At 34.4% G+C, this 25658-nt stretch overlaps 1 protein-coding gene across 3 annotated transcripts in view; it reads right to left on the bottom strand.

Moving 5' to 3' along the window:
- Window positions 1-5403: 5403 nt before the first annotated feature.
- CDH19 (cadherin 19) overlaps window positions 5404-25658 on the bottom strand; it is a 64023-nt gene continuing 43768 nt past the window's right edge. For 2 of the 3 annotated variants that reach the window (XM_041399279.1, XM_041399281.1), the window contains 4 exons: window positions 19079-19200; window positions 10836-10953; window positions 8641-8907; window positions 5404-6330 (listed from right to left, as the gene is read on the bottom strand). In XM_041399279.1, coding sequence (XP_041255213.1) covers window positions 5837-6330; window positions 8641-8907; window positions 10836-10953; window positions 19079-19200 — 1001 coding nt within the window. In that variant the 3' untranslated portion in view covers window positions 5404-5836. The remainder of the gene's footprint in view (window positions 6331-8640; window positions 8908-10835; window positions 10954-19078; window positions 19201-25658) is intronic. The other variant, XM_041399280.1, reaches the window with a different exon arrangement.

Here is a 25658-nt window from a genome sequence, read left to right as displayed (position 1 = left end):
GGAGCTAACTTGGAAACATTTAGCTGTTAGCAGGAAAAGATAAAGCAATAATAATCATTCAAGACTGACAGGAACTATCGACAAAGAAAAAGCATGGAGTTTTTAAAAACAAATCCAAATGTACATGAAGATAAAAGGAGTTAGATGGGTCCTTATACCCCTATCACATTGGGGAAAGTAGATGAAGCTTTAGGGAGTCATTATCAGTGAGTTAGTGTCCACAGTGAGATGAAGGAAAGGTATTAGGAGGAGTTCTTTGCTACGGAAGGTCTACTGTGCCTAAGCCCTGCCCATAAGAAAAGGTGCCTCTCTCATTTTGAAGTCCTGGAGAGTCCAGCCTGCCGTGAATTTCTATGATGTCTGAGGTAGTGGCAGCACAGGACGGGAAGGAAGTTGAATAACTTACTCCAGTTTTTTAGGTGGCTGAGGTTGAGTGAAATGTATCACAGGGGAAGTAAGTCCTTATAGAAGCTGTCTAGGATATTTTTACATTCAGTGGTGGAAAAGCAGAGTAAGACTTTTGTGATAACAACATACAGAAAGAACCTGGAAGATGTATTACTTTAGACACTAATATTGAGAATTCTTATAAAATAATTGTAAAGTAATTGTATTAATACTTTGCAGTCATAAGTAATAGAAGTAAATTCTCATATGCGACCAATGAAATGAGGTCCATCAGATACCACTGAAAGGTGGGCATATTGAATTTAATTGTTGAAAGTTTAGAAGGAGACGTTTAAGGATATCTTACTTTATCACCCCTCATATCTCTTGGACACCTTATCTTGGTTTGCCAAAGTGTTTGTACATTTGCAATAAATAATAAATTAGAAACTAGATTTTTGTCCTATGAAAATATTTTATAATAATATTGGGACTGTTTTTGGCATTCTGTATAAATGAAAGGGTGAATTTCAGAAACAATACTAGTGTAGCTGGTCAGAGTCTAACAGAATGGCATGTTAAGTAATTAAACAGTTGAGTACTCTATTGTCATTTAGATACATAGTCAACATTTTATGTTACCTATTGTATTGTACAGGTGCTGTTTATATTTGATTTTTTTTTTTTTTTCTGGAATGAATGTTGTTGTCATTTCATAGTTATTTTAGCTGCTAGACTATCCTTGTCCTGTTTAATTGCCTACTGGATTAGTGCCCAGCATAATAGCAGATTTTTATTTTTTTGAGTACTATTTCTAGAGTGGATGATCTTTATTTTTGGCAATGCAGTTTAACCATTTTCTATTTTTCTTTCTTCAGGGTCATCCAATTTTTGTTTATCTCTCAGGCGTCCCCACTTATAATAATGCAGGACATTTTTGACATTTTAAAATCCAATTTAGTGAATCAGTACATAAAAAATTCCTTTTCCAGCTCCCAAGCTACTAAAATTTGTTGAAGATGTCCTTTTTAAAGTCTTTTCAAAGGAATTTCTAATGACAGAGACTGATTTACTTACAGCAGTGTCAGAAGCAATGCTTTGTGTATATATATATATATACACAATATATATATATTCCTATGGGTAAGTCTGCACCCTTTTAAGCTTTAATGTAATAGCTTTTGTAGTATCCATTAGGTCAGATATATATATGCAGACTTCATTGTCTCTCTACAAACCAAACATATTTGAATGCCCATATGTGGAGTATTAATTAAATTGTGAACTTTAATATTATGAAAGTATTATCTAAATAATAATTAAAATGTATGGGGAATTAAGATCCTTTGATATCCTGTTCCAGTTTCTGCTATTTGAGGGTTTTTTGAAGCATTTATGTTTTCTAATTATATTTATTAATTTTTGCTCTTAGTGCTATATATCTAACTGCTTTTTTTGGCAAACATCTTGTTGAGTCCTATACATATTTCTGACTGATGTTATTATCTGTTTGCTGCAGGTAAGGTGTTTAATACTGATGTAAGCAATCTCTCTGTATGCATGTTTTATCCTTCTCTACATATCAGAGTTGAATGTTACTGTTCCTTGAACTCCATGAGTTCAGTATGAGACAGAAGGTTGATAGAAGGTCATGCATGAAGAATTTGTCTTTTCCCAAACAAATACAAAAGTAAACAAATTATTATTTTCACATCTGTCTTCTTCTTTTTATAAACATTAATTCTCTCAATTTTTCTTTCTAAGACATAGGTTTACCAGTTTTCTGGTAGAAAAATGTTGTAGACTTTACTAATAGCTATTGGTTTTCTCATATAAATTCTATACTATTTTTTCATAATCTAGATCAAGGTGAAATACCTTCTTTTCCAGAGTGCAAAATCGCATAAACTCCTCAACTTCTTCTCCTTAGAGAGCATATATTAGATCTGACTTTCAAGCATAAAATGCTCACTGTCATTTCAAACAAGTGTTACCCTCCTCTGACAGGGTGACCCCTTATTTTTAAGAATGATTGTTAAAATAACCAGATTTCCAATGCAGATTTTGAAAGCAAAGCTAGGTGTGTGATGACAATACCTGTGAGGAAAAATGAGGTAGGAAAGTTATGTGAATTGAAGAGTAAGACTACCTTCAGTAATGTGCAGAATTTCTTCTCAGTGTTATGATAATAAAAAACCTGCATCGGGATGTATGAAGTCAAAACCAAACTGAAACATTTTATTTTGGCTTAATTGATTAAAAAAAAAAAAAACTTCCACTCACAGCAAAGAGTCTGAAGCTACAATATGCTATTTAAGTGAATTTTTTTTAACTTTAGATATCTGAATGCTAATTATTATTATATATGCATAGCATTAATTTCCTTTGCTTTTATATAATAAAACAAAATCCACAACATTCTGAATCTTTATGAGACTGAAACAGAAAGTCAGTCTTTTGTCTGACATTTCACCAGTTCTTAAACTCTTTTTACCAGGTCACAGAAAAAGACACCTGTAGGAATATCTCTTCAAACATTCATATAGAAAAGCAGTGTGTGTGAACACACTTCCTTTCACCATAAGGAATTCACAAGAGAATAAGTCTTTCTTATATTCCCTTGGGCAGGTCATGAACAGCTGAATATTTATTTATCATCTGTCACCATACCTGCGCTCTTCAGTTCAGCCAATAACACAGTGAATTCTAGCTACTGATCAAATTTTGAAGGATTAAGATAATGGAAGATTCTACTGGGAAAACCGTGCCACAATTTAATATATTTCATCATCAAAAACTCCAGCTTGTACCTTATCCTTTATTAAATTCATGTTACTCATGATTGTAACCTCTTGTATGATAAATTTTTTCTTAGAATGTTTGCTTCCTGCAAATGACAAGACAATTCTAAAAAACCTTTTTCTACCCATTGTTCAGCAAACTTAAAGGAAGTGTGGAGTTAAAGTGTGAACCAAGTTCAGTGGTTCTTTTCTCACATGTGGAAATTAATTGACAAGGCTGGCTTAGATTGAATACCAGGAACCTAATAAGGTGTGGTCTAGTAACAACTAGGAATAAATTCTTGTTTCAGAGCAAAACATGCCCTTTGGCTGTTATGTAAACATGATCTAAGGCTTTTTCATCTAAACATCATTTAAGATCCATTGCAGGCCATTATTCTTGTTCACACAGAAATTACTCACAATGGCCTACACGGGGTTAAAAAAAACTATGTTAGTGGTATGCACTACTTACAAAAATTATTTGTTGTTAAAATGGCTCACAGTAAAGACAGAAAATTATAAGCACAATGGTTTAGTGTTGAAGGTTATTTTCCCACATAAATGGACAAAATCTCTGGATTGAGAAAGGATCAGACACTGTTATCCTTTTTGTACTAAATACAACCTGAAAGCACAAAGAATTCTCTTAAAGCCACTGGGACCATCTGTGGAATAAGGATTTGTTTAGGGTATAACCCACATAAATCTATAGACCTAATCCTAAACATGTAGTTTTCACTATTGTCAACAACTAGTGGTGTATAGTCGTTCTCTCTCTAGTCCTCTCCATTAAGCAAATTATTAATATGTAAAATATTTTCTCAAATAAAAGTAATTTTGCCACATCTGTTTGAAAGCCATTGGCATAAAAGGTTACAGTCATTAACACAATGTTTTTACTTTTAAAGATTATTTTCAGCTTGTCATTCACACTGACATCCTACCATGAGGCTAAAAAGAATCTTTTTTTTTCTTATGAAACAGGTTCTTCTTCATCAGCACCTGGTCAGATGGACACTCTGGCCCCCTACCCCCCTACCCATAATTTTCCACCTATGAACATAATTAATAATATTTCTGTTCTTTCCAGACCTCACACTGGAAATCTCTCCTGATTTTCAAATATCTCCCTGTTTTATTTTTAGGTACCAGGAATTTAAACTGCACAGGCACTTTTCCACTTAGCCTACATACCTTGGTGTTCTTCAGTGAAGAGCAGTTGTAGTAAACATTGCAGAATTTATTTGTTGGGGCTGGTTTATTTATTTGTTTCTTCCTTGCATAAGCTTTCCTGAATCTGTAATTCAGTTTCACTTACCTAAAATCTTACTTAGAAAAAGAAGGGAAAAAAAAGGAAAAAAGAAAGAAATATGCTGCACAATTTGATTTATCATGATGCCAGCTTTTAGGTGATTGAATCAGTTGATTGCAGGATATAATTTCTGTAAAATGAGTATTCAGTGAAAGAGAAGTGAGTAAAATACAAGTGGGTTGTTTTTTCCAGACAGACCATTTTGAAAACATTTTATGACCTCAGTTCCAAAATTGCTGCTGGGTAGTGGTTTCAGTAAAGAAATGTTCTGAGACAGCTATATATTTGTTATGGAATAGTTAGAAAAAAATACTGTGTGAAACTAATTTTGAAATCTTACTTGAGTCTTGCAAAATGATTCAGGATCATTTTTAAAGTGGATAACATTTAAAGCATTTTATTATGTTATTATCTAATGTCATACATAAAGTTTTATAACCATCAGTTTAGCATGTTAAAGATTCTTAATATTGTTATAATAAAACTGACTACTGCAGCTAATTTTATATTCCATAATAAAAAAATAAATCTGTGCTGGTAAATCAGTCATTCTTTAAACTCTTAATAAAAGGAAAAAACGCCTGTATTTGGACAGCATTTTGTCCTAAGTGCAGTAATATATAATGTGGTCAATTGCAGTATTTAAGTTAAATATTGATTCTTTTTCCTATCTTATTTGCTAAATTAAATATTGGTTTACACATATTCCAATAGCTTCATTAAAAACTAAAATGGCAGCAAATACTTGCTGATGTTGTAATGTGCTTTAATTTTTCTGATAGGAAAAGATATTTGTTTTAGTTTTATCATTCTAAGAACAATAAATAGATGATCTTGTAAGCACTTCTGACAATGGTATTAGAATATCTAGGTCTATTTTTTCACAGAATTATATTTATATAATGAAGCATTATACAAATATGCATGTTTAACTTTGGTTAATGTATATATTCAACCACAACAGCATAAGTCTGTCAGCTTTGGAAATTGTTTAAAGCTTATGGATGACAGAATTTTTACAACATCCATTTATGGCTTCTACTCCTCCTTTTATACTAGCAAGATCCAGATTTTCAGTATCCAGAAGAGGATCTAGATATCCAAAGCAGCAAGGTTTGCATTTAAGCACTTAAATTACCACAAGGTTTTCAAACTATAACGTCCATCCCTTCATGTGGTAACACCTCTGGTGTGTTTTTTCCTTTCAAGAGGTTTCCACATCCAAAACTTTCCATATTAAAACCTTTGGGCTCTTATTTCTCCTGTTTAATGCTGGATGACTTCCTTTTTAAAAATCCACAGTTGTGTTTGGTTGCTGAGACTTAGGAAAACAAAAGAACAATTCAAAAAGTGCCTAATCCCCCACAGTTCTTTGTGAAGCATACATGCCTGCAAGCTGCTTAAAGTGAGGTCCCCAGTCCACAAGGTAGTCATAGCTCTGATCCATGTCTGAAGTGTTTGAACCCAATGAGCTGAGGGATCCTGCCAAGGAGCCAGTCCCCTCAAACGCATAGGTCTGAAGTGAGTCATAGGGAGGAACGCTAGGATCTGTATTTGCTTCTTCGAGCTTTTCTGAAATGAATTGCCTGAAGATTGCACTGTCTGGGCCAACCTGCAGAGACTGTCTGTAGAGGCTCTGGATTTCGGAGGCCACCTTCTTCCGAGGTTTGTGCGTTCTCATGACAGTGCGCGTCCTCAGCGCTGAAATATCAAAGGCTTCTGTGTCCTCCTCACCGCCCCCTTCATCATTATAACTGACAATGTTCTCTCTGAATTCTTCCATCTTCTCTGAAAAGGGAGGCTTCTTCTGCTGCTGCTGCCTTATGGCTACAATTGCCAAAAAGAACACTGACAAAATAAAAAGAAAAGAGAAGGGACAAGAGAAAAATTAAGCAGAACTAGAGACTATGAATGTGCTTGGAAAGATGAAAAGAATCGTTTCTTATCCTAGTATCAAGGCTGTGGAAAAGTGAAGATATCTTAACAAATTTATAGAGCTGTAATTTTTATGTGTTTTATGGTTTTGAGATGAGCAACGGGTGTGTTGGAAAATGGCTACAAAGGGACTTATAAAAAAGGTGAATTAAATGGAGCAGTTCTTTTGGTAGATGCAAATTTGAAACTGATGGAAACACAGGTTATGCTTTTTGAAAGTGCTATTTTATCACATAATATATCCATTTCACATACAGAATTTAAATTCTTAAACTTTATCAGTCTCTCTGATAAAAGACCCTTCCGGACCAAATGAAAAATGAAACAATGAGCAAGATATCCTCCTCATCTGGTTGAATTATTCAGTTCCACAGACTATGCAGAATGGTATTAAACTATTTCTGTTGTGCTGGTTTCAAATTTTAAGACTCACTAAGTTCTATGTCATTTTACTGTCAAGGCCTGTGTATCAGATGGTCTTATTTTTCTGTATATGAAAAGTTTCTTAAATTTTCTTTTAAAGCATTAATTTTTAATCCCACATAATTTCATTTTAACTGAACCATCCCTTTTAAATACTCTATGACTTTCAGAGAGATTAATTCTTTCTGTTTTAACTATATCTTGCTGCAGTTCTGCTTAATAAGTAATTTGTGGACTTTAGTTTTTTACTCAGCACATAAAATGATACAACTACCAAGAATTACGGCATTTTGTTTAAGCATACGAAGAATCTGAAATAGTTTTTTTTTTCTACCTATTACAATAAACCATTCTATTTGCTACGGAGATACCAACACAAGGCTTGAAAGCACTGAAAACAATAATTTCTACTATGTATTCACAAAACAGGGGTTTTCCAAATGCTTGGCCTAGTGAACTCTTCTCAAGTTATATTTCCTACTTGAAAATTAGTTTTCAGAGATAAACGGTAAACTTAATAGATATAGAGCATTTCATTATTTAATTTAAAAAATTACAAAAATATATTCAAAGAATTAAGGAATTTAAAATATGTGTGTTTGTAAAGAGTGTAGTAGATTAAGTTTTCTCTTCTTTTCGACTAGTATATTTATCTATACCCCTGTTTTGACTTTTGTGATATGAATAGGCCTGGTAGATGCCATGGGTTTATATTACCTGGAGAGAGAACCTTTCTGCAAGAACCCAAGAATCATTGATTAATAATTCCCCTGATGGCCTGGATAATGCAGTGATACAGTTTTCCCGATCCTTAGTCTCTGAAGTCAATAACACAAAATGAACTTATTCAGATACCATGCAATTACCAATCAAAACTTGAAATGTACACTGACCTGTAAGCTTAAACTGACTAAAATATATGAGGCAGATATGTAAGCTCAGATTTAAATAAGAAAACTCGGGAAGTGCAGGCAAGCCTAGAAAAAACAAATTCATTTGATGTTCCCATATACTCAATTGGAAACCAGGGCATGGATGTAGGAAAAGTAGCGCATCCCTGGGCTTTTCTATGGAGTCAAGAAATGGCTGATGTCAAGAACAGCCAGCCTTGAGTTGTTGGTTTGGTTTTGAGTGCTGTTTGCCAGCTGTGCACAACCCTTTACAGGGGTACTAGAAAAACTCCTGTGCATTTGAACCACTCTCAATCCCAGTTTTCACATCCACACATTTCCAAATGTATTGGAGGTTAAGCTAGTGTCTCCTGAGAGGAAAAAGGAGACGTCCAACATTTGGAGAAAATGCTGTCTAGAGATGTAACCTTAATTGGCAAAGAATCTGCCTGTGTCTGGAACTTTCTGACTTTTTCTTTTATTATTTATAATTGATCTCAGTTCTACATTTGCCATTCCTAAGGCAGAATGAGTAAGGTGCTACTTCTTTTAATATATTCCTACACTAGCAAATTTTCTTGTGTAATGCTGTCTTCAGCTTTACCTGGGATCAATACAGACTTTGGGCTGTGAAATCTTTGTTATTGCAATGCCAGGAAAGTAAAGAGGACCATGACTCAACTACATCCAACTTTTAGCAAATTATGTTAGAATTCAAATTTTACTGAAAACTGGGGAAAGGAAGGGAGAAATTATAGTTAAGAAAACAGGAAAGAAATGAAACATTTGCCTTATTTCAATTTTTCCCAGTGGCCCAGTACTTCCAGTCTTCAAGTCAAGGGTCCATCTTTGTTACTTAACCAACCCCTCCGTAAAAGGAAGCAAAGTCATTTTTCTTACTTGTACTTACCTAGGAATATTAATATGCAAGCCAAAACAGCAACCAAAGCCTCTGTGCTGAGACCCAAGGAATACATGAAAGCTCCGTATCGGCAGTAGAGGGTGTTAACTTCAGTGTCACAGTCGCAGACAGTGACAGTGAGAGTATTTGTGCTCGTCAGCGGTGGGGTTCCATTATCCTGAATTAAGATTGGCAAGTAGAAAAAAAACTGCTCTTGCCTGCTGAAGCCACTTTTTCCAGTGAAAATTCCAGCTGTGTTATCTAGAAGATAAATTACTATGATAATATGCATTTATGTATCTTGTAACAACAACAATAATATTTAGTGCAATCTGACCTATTTAAAAGCAATTGTACTCTGCAAAGCTACATATTAACAAAAGTTAAAAACATAAAAGCAGGCACTGATATTTGCTGCATATTTTGTCAATTGTGAATAAATTGTATTTAATTTTGATATATGTACTCCAGGGGCAATAGTAAAATTTGACTGAGAGCTCTGGTCTTAATGTACAGAGCTAAATAAATTTACATATTTTCAGTTCCTGGCATCTGCTCAGACAAATTAATTGGTTCTTAAAATGGTTCCATGTATCCAGCTGCTACCAAGCCAGAAGTTCACAGATAAAATACAGACAGTTTGTCAATCAAAAAGGTTAAAAAGTGTTTCTAGCAGCACATAGTGAGAACAGGTGGCAAGGGGAAGAAGAAAAAGCAGGAAAAAGTCCACTAAAATGGTCTTTTATTACTTTCCCTGGCATGAAAACTGTAGCTAGCTGGACTTCTACAACCTAAAATAGGAAAAAGTTTTAATGCTCTCACTTTTCTTTGTATTTAAGTATTAGTGCTTAGAAATCTGTTCTGTAAGAAATACAGTAAACAGCTTAAATTCAGGTCCTGCTGTGTATCAATTAGAGTAAGTAACTTAGATTGCTGCAAAACAAAATAGTCCTGTCTACATACATGCATAATGAAAAGAAGAAAAAAGAATCTGGAAATATTTCCATGTCAGAATTTTTTCACATGGCAGAGTGAAAGACTGCATGTGTGTATAAGTAGAAGTAGGGGGAAGAAAAGGTTTCTACCATTATTTGCACAGCATCTCTATACAAACAGTCTATTGAAGTTAACTCCCTCACATATAAGTTGTTCTAGGTTTCTATCATAGTTCAGAAAGTAAATCTGAGATAAAATACTAGAGATCTGCAGTCTCTTTTTCTCTTCCTTAGGGCTATCACAATTCAACCAGCCATTTCTGTTGAATGTAGCAGAAAGGGGCAGGTTGAAATCTGATTGCATCATATTTCAAAAAGTTTTGTTTTCCCAGTTAGTAGCTATCAACTGAATGGGACTGAATGGATTGCTTTGTGTGAGGGTCTGCTTGGGTTTTGGGCAGAAAGAAGAAAGACGGGAAAGGCTCATGACTTGTGCACAATTTGACCTTAATATAAAGACTTATCTCTTCCTGGAAGGGAATGAGAGATGAAGATGGGAATTGAAATTCTTTATGATATATTGACTAACTTTAAAGATAATTGAGAAGTACTTTGCTATATAATGTATTTGGAGTTTCCTAAAACTTATTTCCATTGATTTGCTTCCTTAGCCAGAACATTCAAATAATTAGTGTGGTCAATAAGAACGATGCGTACTTTAGCTTAGTCTGACAATCTGCTGTAATCTCAGCAGACTGACTCTAAATGGTCACCTCCTTGAAATTTCATCAGATATCACACCTGTGTTTTCATCTCAGTCTGGTTTAGCTTAATATTATATATTATAAAATAAGATTCCATTCTTAGTTATCTGTTTTTATGATGTTGGTCATGCTGAATTAATGAAATAACAAACCTATACTTATATCAATCTTCTCTTTCTAGTGATCGTATTTCTCAGGCAAATAATTTTAACAAGAAAGTTGGACTTGATCACCATATTATAAGAAATATCAGTGTATTTTTCATTTCAGCTGTTTTTTCTTACCCTGAAATAAAACTGTTTTTTGCTGTTAATATTATCCACTCGAAAAGGAAAATAAACTCTTTGATATTATTGAATTATTGTATTGAAATGGACCTCAGGGCATGTCTAATTTTTGTAACAAAAATTTCTATTTAAATGGAAAATTTTGAGAAATTAAGAACCTGTTGGAAGCATGCATCTTCCATCAGGTAGGTCTTAAAAAGCTGCAGGACTGACACTACCTTGATTGTCTTTGAGAGTAAAATGTGAGCTGTTTCCATCCTCCTGAGCCAATGAGAAATAAAAATGGTGACCTTCTGCTGAGTCATCTTGATCCACTGCACTGACACTTTGAATTAGCTGGAAAAATAAGAGAACAGAATTGTTTAAGAGTAAAAAAACTTCCTTGTCCTTTAAAACAATAAAAAGGATATAATAGGTATGTTAAAATTAAACTACTGATGTTGAAGATGTGATCTGTGAATCTGCATTGAGTGCATAATATGCAAATATTCCCCAAATACCCAAATAGGCTTATTGAGACTTATATTCTGCAAGTACTCTGTTTTAAGTTTTCATCCATTTGAGACAGGCAGACATTAAAATCTTGAGAAAATGTAAAATTTTTTCCAGATCAAAGGACCAGGAACAAATGACGTCTCCATTAAAAAAAAAAAAAAAATGGATTTTTTTAATCCAAGGTGAACAGCACGTGATTCTACATTTCAAGAAACCTTTCTATGCAAAACCCATTCATTTTGAGTCCACAAACACATTGACATCATTCAACTGGTATATTGTAGCTCCAGTAAGTGACATACTTTGACAAGTTCACTTGCTGAATTGCTGATTCTGGATATTATAACAGATTGATTATGGAAATTTTTGGCTGCTTTTTCTCAAGAAAACAAAATAGCCTTCATTTAGAAATATGTCAAACCAGACAGTTATTGCAAGATAAAAATTAACGGTGCTTAAAATAATGTTTTTTCATCTCTGTAAATAAGCAATCACATAGTTAACTTAATTAGCAGTATTTCTGCTTAAAAAGTTTATATTTCTTATATTTATCAGTGAATATTTAATTATCAGCTATATTAGTGAACATCCTTGCTGATCAGGAGGAAAATAAACTGCTGGAAGTCCACCAATTTTCAGAAAAGAGAGGGTCAAATTTGAACTTCGGCTCTATTTTATCAGTTATCTCATGCTTTGTATGTATTTGTACGCCAGAACTTGAATCCTCAACTTTTCTCAAACCATGCATCACCTGAATGATACGAGCAGTGAAAGTCATTACTGCTGCTTTCCATCTGTGCCTTTGACAACTCTTTTCTGGTCAGATCCTTTTTCAAAGATCTAGAATTTCATCACACATTCTTTTTCTGTTCAAGCAAGCCAAGTTTGATGAAGCCATCACAGCAGAGTGCAAAATGTGGCTAACACACCAAAAGCCTTGTATTGTCAACACTCTTCCCTCTTTATATGTGAAATTTATTTTAAATCTATATTTTTCTCTCTATGGAAATATGAGGACCCTTGAGTTTTTTAGTTTGTGGGATTTTTTTATTGCCATTGAAGAGAAGAATAACTTTTCAGTGATGTCATGGTGTACAAAGGAGAGAGATTCTCGAGGGATATTTTTTCCTTTCATCAGAACTAACAAAATAGCTGAGGTGATGCAAATACAGGTATAAAAATGCAGGTCAAGAAATCAGTGAGGATAAACTGACAGCTAACACTTCCTTGACTACACAGACGTCATTTTTATAAGGAAATGTAATGCCCAAGAATATGCTCAATGTGAACAGAAATAGGATAGGAAGTTATATATACAGTCTAAATTGTGAAGAAGGACACATTTTATAATATTTTGCCATCTACCTCAAAAAAACTAAAAGAGACCATACTGGTTTTTATCGAAAATTTGCTGGTTACATGTCACAGATGAGGATAAATCTTGGTATGAATGTAAGCCTGTCCTTAAAATTCAGGGTCTATTAAGATATGCTAAATATGCAGAATAATATAGTGATCTGCAAAGACATCTTGACCGCATTTAGTGTGTTTTATTTTGTTCTGTTTTGGTTTTAGTTCATTTATTTGGTAGAAAAAACTTACATACATGCATACTAAAAAAAAAAAAAAAGTTATTTTTATTCAAGCAGGTATTACCAATGTCTTTTGCAAACATATTTTTAGGAGTTTATAATGTGTGAAAATCATAAAACTACAGCAGTTGTGAATTAGATATTGTTTTGCTATTTCATTATTGACTTCCATATTTTACATACAGAATGTATTTGGCTCTGTACGTTTTATCTATATCTGATTCAATCAATAAAATTCTAAGGAGAATGTGGCTAACTGAAAAAAGACAAACCCAAACCAGCTTCCCTTGCTTTGATCTGTGTTGTCCTGCACAAACCTAAGATTCTTATGGCTGTTCTAGATATATATATATAGATAAGTATGTATATATATATATATATATATATATATATATATATATATATATATATATATATATATATATATATATATATATATATATATGTATATATATATATATATATATATATATATATATATATATGCCTTCAAGGATTCACCTTAGCAGCAGGGGAAAATTTGGAAAGTAAGGACAGGACAAGTCTTTATTGTTTACTTCTTGCTGTAGCACATCTACTAAGGTTCAACAAAGCCCACATTAGTCTACAAAATATGCAGAGAGCAATAAGTACCTCTGATTTTACTGACTCAGAAGGAAAAATCACCTAGAGTGAAGGAAATCCCTTCTTTTTTTCCGATTTCCTACGTTTTTGTACATCTAACCTAGGAGATTGTAGCCTTTTACCAGGGGAACTGGAATCACATTCTCAAAAACTGCAATTACTGCTTGTATGTTGAGGCTTACACACTTCCTACATTTTAGTGTATAAACAAAGGAAATATAGAGGATGATTTGTTGCTTTTGCAAGGTTATGTCAATGGTTGTGTTGGTGTGGCTGAAATTTCATTGCTTTAAAAATTCTTACTTCAAGTCTCATTAATATAGAAACTTTAAAGATGCAGCAGTTCATTTAAAAATGGGTATTTCTTTAAGACAGAGATTAATTAATTTATTAATTAATAAATTAATTGATTCTTTTGAAAAACTGATTTCAATTTATGATGACTTTCGAGGAGTTAAAGAATGCAGTGAAATATCTCAATGTGCTAGCAGAGAAGAAAGTTTCCATAAGATAAACCACAACAAGCATAGATGGGAAACAGGAAGATGATCATTTCAGGCCTAAATGGAGGTGAAGGTTTGGAATCTGAACACCAGACCAAAATTCCTGTGAGGACTTGTGGTAACTGTAGATGTCAACAACAGAAGAATACCAGGCATGGTAAGTCAGTTGTGAGTGATCTATCATCTGAACAAAAATTCCCACCCTGGCCAACTGAAAAAGGAAGAAATTCCTTATACACATGCCAGCCCAGGTTGTTGGAATAGCATCTTGTAAATAAATTATTATATTTGATTGTATTTATTCATCTTGTAAATAAAAAACAACAATAACTGTGCATTATGGGATAGTTGACTGCCATGTAATCTTGATAAAACTTAATTGGAAAGTTATTTCCTCAACTCCAAATGGTCTTACTGAATTGGAATTAAGGAGAGGTGCAAAAGAAAAGGTCAAAGATTCTTTGTTGCAGTCCTTTTGCTTCTGTTGGCTTTCAGCCAAGCTAAACTTAAGGCATAAATTGTCCATCTGAACACCAATAGTACTCTTAGTGCTAGAGAACTCTGAGTGTAGAATTTTGAGTCCTTGAGCTAGTCTTACCAATCCCATTAGAGAAATGGAGGGAGGTAGAAACATTTGCCACCTCTTTTTCACTTCAGTTACTTTGTTTTGTTTTCCACAAAACATCCTTCAGTAGGAGTTCTGCTGTGGATCATAGGATATAAGAGACCTAATCACCCAATTTTGGGGAGTACAGAGCTGATTTTGTTCAAATTGGCAGAAGTCTTATAATCAGTAAGATTTTTTTCTCAGTGTCATAATATTTACTGATTATCAGAGTTTAGAGCAGATAAAAGATTAAAGTGTTGATTACTATAGTCAGCACTGCATGTTCCAGGTAGACCTTTTACCTCAAGGCTCAGGTTCTCCTGTTGACTGCTTCTGTTTTGAAAAGCAAATTGGCACAGTATTCAATTGGTTTATCTGGGTCTAATGTAAATGTTTCTGTTCAACTAAAAATAAAATTGTGTACCTATCTGCAAAGGATTAACAATTACAAAGCTCATGCCATGACACTGAGGTGCTTTTTTATGTTTGCTCACATATGCTAATAAACTTCTCCCACCTGTGCCATTCTGCTAAGAGATAATGTTGTGGAATCATGGTCCACATAAAACAGAAAAAGGAATTTTCCACGGGTCACTGTTTCAAAACATCACATATTGCACTCAGCGCATCTGCAGGTATAGCTCAGTGTGAGAATCTGTTGTATTATACATTGCTTTCACAGCTTCATCATGTTTTTACATTCTAAAGGATGCATCAATTGTTGAGGGGTTTTTTAACTTTTTATTTTCTTATCATTACTGTTCAGATGCTTTTTGTAAATTTTGAAGAAAAATGCAATATGAAATTAAACAGTATCTTACCTCTCGCGTTCATTTCTCTGCTAGGAAAAATAATTTTGCATTATGATTTGCTAGAAAGGATCTGTTTTAGCAAACTACTAATTTTTAAGATTAATCATATGCTCATAGAATTTGTATAAAGATTTCCTCCCTTTTCTTCTGTCAACATTTTATTATCTACAGAAGTAATAGCAAATGAGTACTTTTCACTTACATTGTAACTGATTATTATTTTATTATGTGCCAAGTACTGAATAAATAAATTTGGGTTTTTTCTTATCTCTGACTCAAAGTTCCTGTATACTCAATCAATTCTCTGAATCTAATAAAAATTGTTAAGCAAGTTATAATATCAAAAACACTTCATATGTGATCCCCAAATTAAAGGAACTCAGAATTACCAGAATAAATATGCATTAGAGACAACAGATTAATTCAGAATATAGGTAGTTCAGTGTCTTTTATCTTCAGCTGAAATCAGCTTCCTCTCTGACAGGAAGAAAGATCAATATTCACATAAGGGCTGAAATTACCATGATAGGTACATTATGGATGGTCAGCTTGCTTACATATAAGGATTTTGATGCAGCCTACATCAAACTTTCAAGGTGCATCTTCCATATGAGTTAATTTATTAATATCTTGGGAATTAAGCTTTTTTGAGATCCATTCCTGATGAGATGTCTTTAGTGTTACCTTTGGTGTGGATTTGGTCATCTTGATGTTTTGACTATTTGTAAAGAATATTTCCTTTGAAGTTCAAAGTCTTATACTTACTGTACACACCCAAAAATGATACATATAAAAAATTAATAGAACATTTTGGTCATAATTTACTGTGTTTACACACAATTATAAAGTCAAAAAGTCTATTCAAAAGGAAATCACAGGCTTGAATGCCTTATTAATGTTCTATTTTATCTTATAGTAACTAAAGCTGTAGTGGGATAGAAGACTATTTAACAGGGCAACTTTCATGTTTGATTTATTTGGAAAACAATTTATAGAATAGTGGCAGTGGAGTGAAAGTGTTTTTCAATGTTTTAAAGAAAACTTCAGTTGTGGTGTAGTATACAGCTGACTTCTGCATTATAGGATAGTACTAAATGATAACATTAAATGGATAGTGAAAATTCCATTCAAAATGTCTAATAAACATGATGAATGGATTCAGTATGATGCCAAAAACACCTATCTATCTTCTTTATATCCATTTTATTGTCAAATTTGGATTATAGTCCTACAGACTGAAATCAAATCCTATTGTTTGAATGACTTTTGGAGGCTAAGCTAAACATAGCTGTAACTCACACAAAAACACCATACAGGGCCTTGAAGGTCAGCACTTAGTAAATAAAAGCAGACCAAGAACTTTCATAGTCTTTCAGAAAATCCAAAACTTGAAAGCAAGCCTTCTCATGTAGACTGAACTTATTATTAACTGTGTCTGAGTCTGGATAATTAGGACGACAATTCGTTTTACTCATGATGTATTTTATATTCCATATCGCAAATCAGCATACTCTTAGGTTATGTAAAAATAACTTAATTGTGACCTCACTCTAAATTACTTTTTTAGTAAACCAGGCTGACCAAGAAATTCTAGATTGAATAAGACAATTCATTTTTCAGTGGTATCTTTCCCTCAGCAGTGCCTTTCCTTCCTTTTCCCCTAAACATTGTAAATTCATGCAAATATATTTTGGAATGTCCCATGAAATGAGACACAACTCAGCTCAGATTAGGGTAAGAAGTGAATTGCAGAAGTGCAGAAAATCTCCAAAAACATCTCTCAGCACAGTGATTCCAGTTAAAAGGATATACAGGTATGATAGTGTAGCTAAACAATCTTTAATCTCAACTTAACATGTAAGCAGATTCCATAGCTCCTTGAAATTGATTGCAGAAGTATGGTTAAGATAAAAAGGTATGTAATATCATGAATAAGTCCTTTAATTGCTTAAACTAATTCTTCTGAAATGTAAATTTTCTTACTCATTGGACAACCAAGCCACCTATAAAATCACGTTTGAATCTTTTGTTTTCCTGCTGAGGAAAAAAAAAGGATATTTTTTCTGTGAATAAAAATGAAAAAAATAAAAAAGTTAACACCAAAGAAGATACATTAGCTAACAATTCTGTTTTAATCTTAAACACTGAATAAAATATCATAACCTCTGACTATTATAATTATGCACTTCAGTAGAATTTTCCTGTTGCTTTTCCTAAGATAACTTGTTTATGAGAAAATTATTTAACATTACTGTCACAGTCTCAACAGGCTAAACTAAAGATGCTTGTGATTCTCAAAAACCTGTAACAATGAAAATAATGAAAAAAATAGTAACATTATGCTTTTATGTAAGGTGAGAAAAGTATCACATTCAACCATCATTCATATATTGCAATGTCAAAGAAGAATTATTCAGTGTACTATACTTAAATAGTTTATTATTATTAACACTGCTATTCTTTACAGAACAGTTTTATCCAGTGATTCTCAAAATACTTTATATATGTAATTGATATTGAAAAGTAGCTATTGATAGGTTAGCACACAGATATTATTTATCAGTAGGCAACTATGAAATACTAAAAACCTTAAGAAATAAATCAACAAATATCCATGTTATAAGCATCCATATTTAATTCATGGTGTCTTGAAGCCAAGGAGCATGAATTGCAGTTGATTTAATGCCTGCACTTTTGTCTGTCAATGAGATACCCAAAGACCAATAGAAATGGCTTACTCCAAACACCTCCTAAACAGAGGTAGCGTTTGCAGGCAGGAAGATTTCCAAATGCCAAATAAACAAAGTAGTTGCTGATAGAGAAACATATAAAGGGATTCAAAAGGCCATAATGAGATCACTTGAACAACAGGAAAAGCTTTATTTAACCAGAGAGTAATTGAGGTCAAAATAAACCAAAATGGCATAAAAAGAGAGACTCTTTGACTCAGAAATCAACATAACAAAATGTTTTAAAAGAACCATCACAGATATCCCAAAGGATATCTTTTTTTTATCCGCTTAATGTTTTAGAGTGGTGGAAAAACATATAGAATTTTCTCTTTATAGCTTTTTTTTTGTTTGTTTGGGTATTTTTCGATGATGTTGTTTATTTCATATATTTTTCTTTAAAAAAGACCCAACCCAACCAACAAAAAAACCCAAAACAAAAAGAAAAAAAAACCAAAAGAATCCCAATTTTCGGATTTTTTGGGTTTTTTTAGCAAGGGGAAAATGGAAAGAGAGCAGAGTAACTGGGAATTGGGGCAGCTGACTGATGATACCCCATTCATGTGGATATCAAGTAGGAAATGGAAAATAACCTCCTGGGAAGGATGTTAAATATAACAATAGATTAAGCTGCCAGCTAAGGAAGGTATTGTGAGAGCTGTCTCTTAAACATTTTCAGACTTGCACTGAACTAATCAGGATTTGAATTCAGTTCACAGTAAAACATTTCTATCTGAAGGACACAATGGATCTGGCTTAAAATGGGTCTTATGTTGTTGCTGAAGTTACTGGCCACAGGTTTTTCATCTGTGACCTTAACATGAAACAAATTTGTGTCTTATATTTTTTCAGAAGTTTCTACCTTTATTATTTTTTTAAAAAATTCAAACAAGACATACAGATTTTGTTTTAAAGGGGAAAAAATATGTATCACTATAGGAAATTTAAATTTCATAATATTCATATGTCAACAGAACTAACTTTGGAAGTAGGAAAAAATGCATTCCGTACTCACAGAACTGAAAGAATCAATGCTAAACATCTCAGACCAAATCTTCATTGTAGTGAGAAAAATTATGACTAACTGCTTCATGCTCACCTGTCCAGAAACTGCATTTTCACAAACAAATGTTTCATAATTTTTAGGGAATTCTGGTGCATTATCATTAACATCAAGGACTTGGACATACACATTTGCTTCTGAAATTTTTTCAGGATTTCCTAATGGTTGAAAAAAGACAGAAATAAAAAAAGTTATAAATTATCTACTAAATATTTTAAAGTAATATAAAGATTAGAAAATTTTACCTATATTCTTCCGGGAAGAAAATAATCACAAAAATATATAGATATATTCTTATACTATTATAAATAATGAAGTACCATTATAATAGTATGTCTTGAGATAAGATATTTCAAGTAAAATTTTGGATTTGTTCATGCTTTTCATTACCCAGTCAGAAACTGATTTAAATGTGAAAGATAAAACCTGATCAGGAAAAATAAAATAATGTTTTGTTGACTAAGAGAAATTTACTGTAATAACCATATCTAAGGTTATGTGGTAGGAAAATGTTGACTCTTCTAAGGATATCTGGTGAAGGACCTTTTCCAATGAAACAGGAGTTAATGCAAGAAAGAGGAAGCCATAGACAAGAACATACTGGATCAAAAACCTAAGAGACAAGTGATAAAGAGAGGGGATGATGAACACCTAACCTGTCAAATATACTAATTGATGTAGGCACCTGAAGTGTGAGAATGTTTTCTCCACCAGATCAGTGGCCTTGACAATTGATAAACCAATGGAGAATAAGCAAAAAACAGACACAAAACCAAGAGACAGACCTGACAAAACAAACACAGAGACTATGATAAGGAACAAACCTAATGATAATTGATGGGTTATCCAGAAAATACAGGACAACAATTCCAGTTAGATCAATTTGGACTTTGTAACTGACAACACTTTAAGTGAGAGGTACTCCAGATCTGGGGAAATGGGGACTCTGTGGAGATGTATGGACCCATGGAAAACATGCAGAGAGGAACAATGAGAGTTTAGTTAGAAAAGGGTATAGAAGGGGCTGGTTGTGTGCCAAACAAGGCCAGCCAGTGCATTTGTCTGGCTGAGCCTTGCACCTGATCACCAGTCTGTTCTATCAACTTACATCTTAATAAATCTTTTCTTAGTCATGTTTCTGCATAATCTCACTCTTTCTCACTGCATATGCATGTGTGCTCCAAAGACTATGTAGCAGCTACTGGTGTGACCTGCATATGTGTAAGTGAAAATTGGTTCCAGATACTGGAGTGGGATGGGGGTCTGTGATGCCAGCTACTCACTCAGGAGCACAGGAAACAATTTTCTCTGTCCTCCTCAGACTTGGTGTGCATGGGGTTTGTGTATGTTTTTACTGACAAACTTTAAATTGGACTCAACAATGGCTAAAGATCCTGGGGTCCAGGACAAGTGCTTGGGAGGACTTGCAAATGTGGGGTGCATGAGGGATTAGTATGTGAGTTGTGTGAGTTTCAAGCAAGCATCAAGTGTGCACTGGCTGGTGAGTTGGGGGCCCGTCAATTAGATAAGAGTACTTGGGATACAGGAAGGGGTGTTGGGCAAACAGAAGTAGATACAGAAGGGATCCGTGAGTGTGTGTGTGCTTGTGAACCTGGAGAGTGTTGTGCATGTGTGTACCTGTCTGCATTAGTGATCTTCTGCCTTCCCAGAAGAGGAGGGGAGTAGGCTGCCTGTGCTTGTAGTCAGTGGCAGTCCTGTATGTAGGTGCTGCTGAAAGTAAATCCTTGTCTGTGTCAATCCAAGTGACTGACTGCTACTGGCTGAGCCTGCAAACAGGTCAGCAGCATTCCTGACCTGGGTCTGCTGGTCAACAGCAGCTGAACCTGAGCCAGCTTGTGCCCAGGTGGACAAGGATTGGCTGAGGGAGCTGAGGTTGTTTAGCCTGGAGAAGAGGAGGCTCAGGGGAGACCTTATCATTCTCTACAAGTGCCCTAACAGAGGTTGATCTGTTTTCCCAAGTAAGAAGCGATAAGTGGCCTAAAATGCACCAGTGGAACTTCAGATTAGATATTAGAAAAATGTTCTTCTTGGAAAAGGTTGTCTAGCATTGGAGTAGGATGCCCTGGGAAGTGGTTGAGTCATCATCCTTGAAGATATCTATAGTGCCAGATACAGATCAAGCAGGAGGCACATGGTTTAATGGTGGATTTAGCAGTGCTACGTTCATGATTGGATTCAATGACCTTATTGGTTCCTCCCAAACCAAATTACTCATTAATTCTTTGATTCTATATTGGATACCCCTTGGAAGTACTTTACCTATCAGCACATTGAATCCTGATGTGAACAGCATAACTTTAAGAAATATCTGCTTCTCCACAATGTAATTTATTATTCTTGTAGGCAAAAAGTTCCTCTGCAATAGCAATGCTCACTTTAACATGGATGTGTTTTTGAGTAATGAAGATGTTTTTCCAGAGATTAAAGTAATCTTAAAATATTCCAGGAATACTAAATATTTGTCAACCAAAATGTCTGTGAATATATCACTCACCTATACCTAAACCAGGAGTATGTTGATAATTACAGTTAAAATATATCTCATGTTCAGTGCTAGTGTCACTGCATCTGATCTGTTCAGAAATTCTTAAGGCATTGATTTAAATTAGACAAATGGATCTTTAAGAAAAAAGCTAAAAGTACTCCTCTCTGCCTCTTTTCAAACTACATCAGTTTGGTTTGTTCTTACATTACTTTTTTTTAATGTATAATACACTAGGTGCTTGGAGCAAACATTTGTTTTCCTGGATCTTATGGAATCTATGGTGATAGCTTTGAGTCTTTTGCTGAAGGAAATGGCAGCAAAAGCAAGTACTAGAGAGATAAATGCATAGCTACTCAGCAGTTTCACATTTCTATTCCTCCTGTGAAGTCATTACAGCTGTGCTAATTTACCAAACCTTGTGATCTGTCAGACTCATTTCAAAAATACTTCTTTGTGGGATGACATTTCTCTTGTTGAATCAAACATCCATAATAATACATAATAATACAATAGGCAACAAAATAGTGCTCAGCTTCTTTTAGATTAACATAAAAAGTAGCATTCATTCCTTTTAGAAATAGTATCAAGATTGTAGGAGTTACTTTAATTCTTTTACTGAAGTCAGAATTGGACGTATATGGCAGAGATTTGACTTTCAAAGACTTTCATTGTCTTTCAAAGGAGAGCTTTGTAATCTTTAATGGAAAGCAGGGAATACCTTTGGCGACTTCAGTCGTATAAAAAGTGGCACAGGAAGGAGCTAGCTAGTTTTGCCTATTCTTACCTTGCTTGTTTGTAAGATTCATGGATGCTATATTAGCTTTAAAATCTACCTTTGCTTGCACAAAACTTTTAGATAGCACATTGTTGGAATCACATCTGTATGCTTTCAATAAAAGGTTGGGGGTTTTTTTGTTGGATTTTTTTGGGGGGAGAAAGTGGGGATTTTGTAGTAGCCTTGTTTCTAATTCTTTAATATATTTGGGTTGTAGTGTCATAGCTGCCTTGATGACATTTTTTTTTCCTTAGTATAGGGTTAAATGACAAGGAATAGCATTTCTCTCATTTCTGTATGTATGGAAGTTTTTAATAATATGAAATTTTTTAATTTTTCCAAAATCACAGCTGTTTTGTTTAGGGAGGGAGCATAATGTTACAAAGTCACTCTTGAAATGAGTGCCTAGTGAATATTAATGACAATTTTGGGGAGGCAGAGTTACTGCATTTTTTGCATTTTGAAGAGCAGGTAGGCAACGTGCATTCAGCTAATGTACCGATATCCTACATTATCTAAATAACTCCCAGTTAGCAGAAAATTCTTTGTCACAATCTCTACAAGAGAGAGCAGGACTTGAAAAACAAGGACACACAGAGAAGAGGATGTCAAGTGCAACAGGATGGATCAGGGTGAAAATTAAGATGACACTTAAATTGCTAGGGACCCATATTAATAACTTGAAAAGAAAAGCAATGACCATCTCTAGACACAAGACAGAATTCAGTATTTGCAGGGGATTAAAGAAAACTTACATTGACATCAGCCAGTAAACATAAACTTGTAGTGATAACAATAATACTAGTACCACTAGTAACAATAAATGTTATCTTCAAAATTTATATTTTTATAGCATGACTATCATTTATGCTAAGGCAAATTTCTTTACTTCCTAAAATAAATGAACATAAATAGTTTTTTAAGAAAGGACTACTCCAAAAAGTTAAAAGTTTATAAACAAAAATATATAGGTCACCAAAGCAGGGTGACATTAATATTAAATTTATGTTATCCATACTGAAATTATCACAGAACTTCAGTCCTGTATCCAGGTCTGGAGACCCCCATGAAAGGACACTTGCAAGACTCAGTGGTAAAATGACTCTTGTCGTGAGTTAATTTTTTTGGGACTGACTGTATTAAGCAAAACTGATCACAGAATCATAGATAATTGAGGTTGGAACAGACTTCCCAGTTAATCAAGTCAAAATGTCAACCTAACTCTGCCATGTTCACCACTAAACCACGACCCCAGGTATCACATCCACAGGTTTTTTGAACACTTCCAGGGAAGGTGACTCATTTACTTCCCTGGGAAACTTATTATTATTCCAATGCTAGACAACCCTTTTACAGAAAAAAATATTTCCTTAGTACATAATTAAACTTCCCCTGGCGCAGCTTGAGACCCTTTCCTCTCATCTTCTTACTTGCTACATGACAGAAGACAGACCCCCATTTCCAAGCAACTTTCTTTCAGGTACTTGTACAGAAAGTTCCTTACCAGCCTCCTTTTCTCCAGTCCAAACAACCCCAGCTCCCTGAGCTGCTCCTCACAGAACTTGTGTTCCAAAGCCTTCACCCTCTCTGTTGTCCTTCCCTGGTTATGCTCCAGCACATTCTGGCCACTCCACCGCTGGCCTGTAGTGCTACGCAGGGTTGGTGACGCAAGTGCAGGACCTGGAACTTGGCCTTGTTGGATTTCATACAATTGCCCTTGGCCCACAATCCAGCCTGCCCACATCTCTCTGCAGCACTGTTATACCCTTCAACAGAACAACCTCCCACAGCCCAGCTTGGTGCCATAGATAAGGTGACTGAGAGTGCACTTGATCCAATCATCCAGATCATTGATAAAACATATTGAACGGAACTGACCCCAGTACTGAGCTTAGGGAAAACCTGTACTGACTGTCTGTCAATTGGATAGTAATGATTTAAGGATTTCTTGCTCTCAGGCAGGATTAGAACGCCATTGTTTGTGCTTCAGCCTTGTACTTGGTGAAAGTTTCTTACAACCAAGTAAAAACTGATGAAAATAAAATTGATTTTTCTTGAGCTTTAAGCATAAAGTGGAATGAGAGTCAAGAATTTGCAAGTTCTCCCTGCCCACATTTAAGTTCCAGCAAATTAGGCCTACCTCTGGATACTTTTAAAATATGTTCCTTCAATGGCAAGCGGATAGGATGATCCACACTACAGGTCGGAAATAAGAGAGTCAAGCCTCTCTCACTAATCTCTGATCCCTGCAAACATTGCAATGGACTCAAAAGCCTTGTATAGTGTATGAATGTCAGGGCATATCAACAGGCTCCTTGGGTGGTTGCTGTTGTAATGTCGTTTCAATACTTGACTAAGGTACAATGAACATCTTATTTGGATGAACTCTAATGGCATTCTGATTGTGCTTCAGTGGAGCCACAATGTCATCCACCAAATGTCTCATGCACACAGTGTATATTATGACTATATTTCAAGGAATAATATACTACTCTTTCCTGATACAAATCCTTTCAGTTATGCCCAGACCAAGATGACCTAACCAGATCTTTTGAACATATCATTATAGACAGTGACCTTATCATCATTAAAGGAATAAAGAATAAGAATTTCAACATAATGAGGTCTCTATAATAGCTTTCATTACCGTGAAAGTCTCACTTTCTTTTGCTGCAGGAGACAGTTATTCATTTGTAACATTTGGTTCTCTTCTGTTTTATTGTTTAACTAAACAAAAAGTCTAGGTCAAAGTTATCCTGCTGTGTTTCCATAGAGCTGTTCAAGACATGCCAGAGATCAAATCTGCTAACACCTGTCATCTGCCCAACAACATGAGAATGAAATTCATGCTTAAAATCTCACAGAGAAACTGAAAAGGAAGATAGTACTATCAATTCCTAAATACAAGTTAAAGACTTCAATGAAAATTGATGCTGACTATCCTATAGTAGACTTCCAGCAGTAATGTTCTACAGGGAAGTCTCCCTTTTGGCAACAGTGAAGTTTAACAATATATGTTTAAAGTTGTCATACCAATAAATGACATTTAACTGAGATTCAGGAGTAAAGAACAGGTGCTAAGAGTATTTGGCAAAATCTGTCTGATTTACTGATTTTACTCTAGTTTCACATGGTTTTCCTCCTTCCTGAGGATAAATGGGATTAGTTTTTAAATAATATCCCAGTAATCTTGTTAAACTGCCTTGTAAAGGAGGAGCTGTTAAATTTCTAGTTCTGTCCCAGATTTAGCACCACCAGATCACCAAAAACACTATCAGGGGTAATTTGCATTTGATTTTCAAAAAAAATTGACATGTGAAATCTATATAAAAGAT

This window comes from Onychostruthus taczanowskii, unplaced genomic scaffold, assembly GCF_017590055.1.
Source record: "Onychostruthus taczanowskii isolate IOZ18803 unplaced genomic scaffold, ASM1759005v1 scaffold16, whole genome shotgun sequence".
NCBI classification, from domain to species: domain Eukaryota; kingdom Metazoa; phylum Chordata; class Aves; order Passeriformes; family Passeridae; genus Onychostruthus; species Onychostruthus taczanowskii.
The sequence above is the reverse complement of the archived record's forward strand: the minus strand, read 5'-3'. Positions and strand labels throughout refer to the sequence as shown.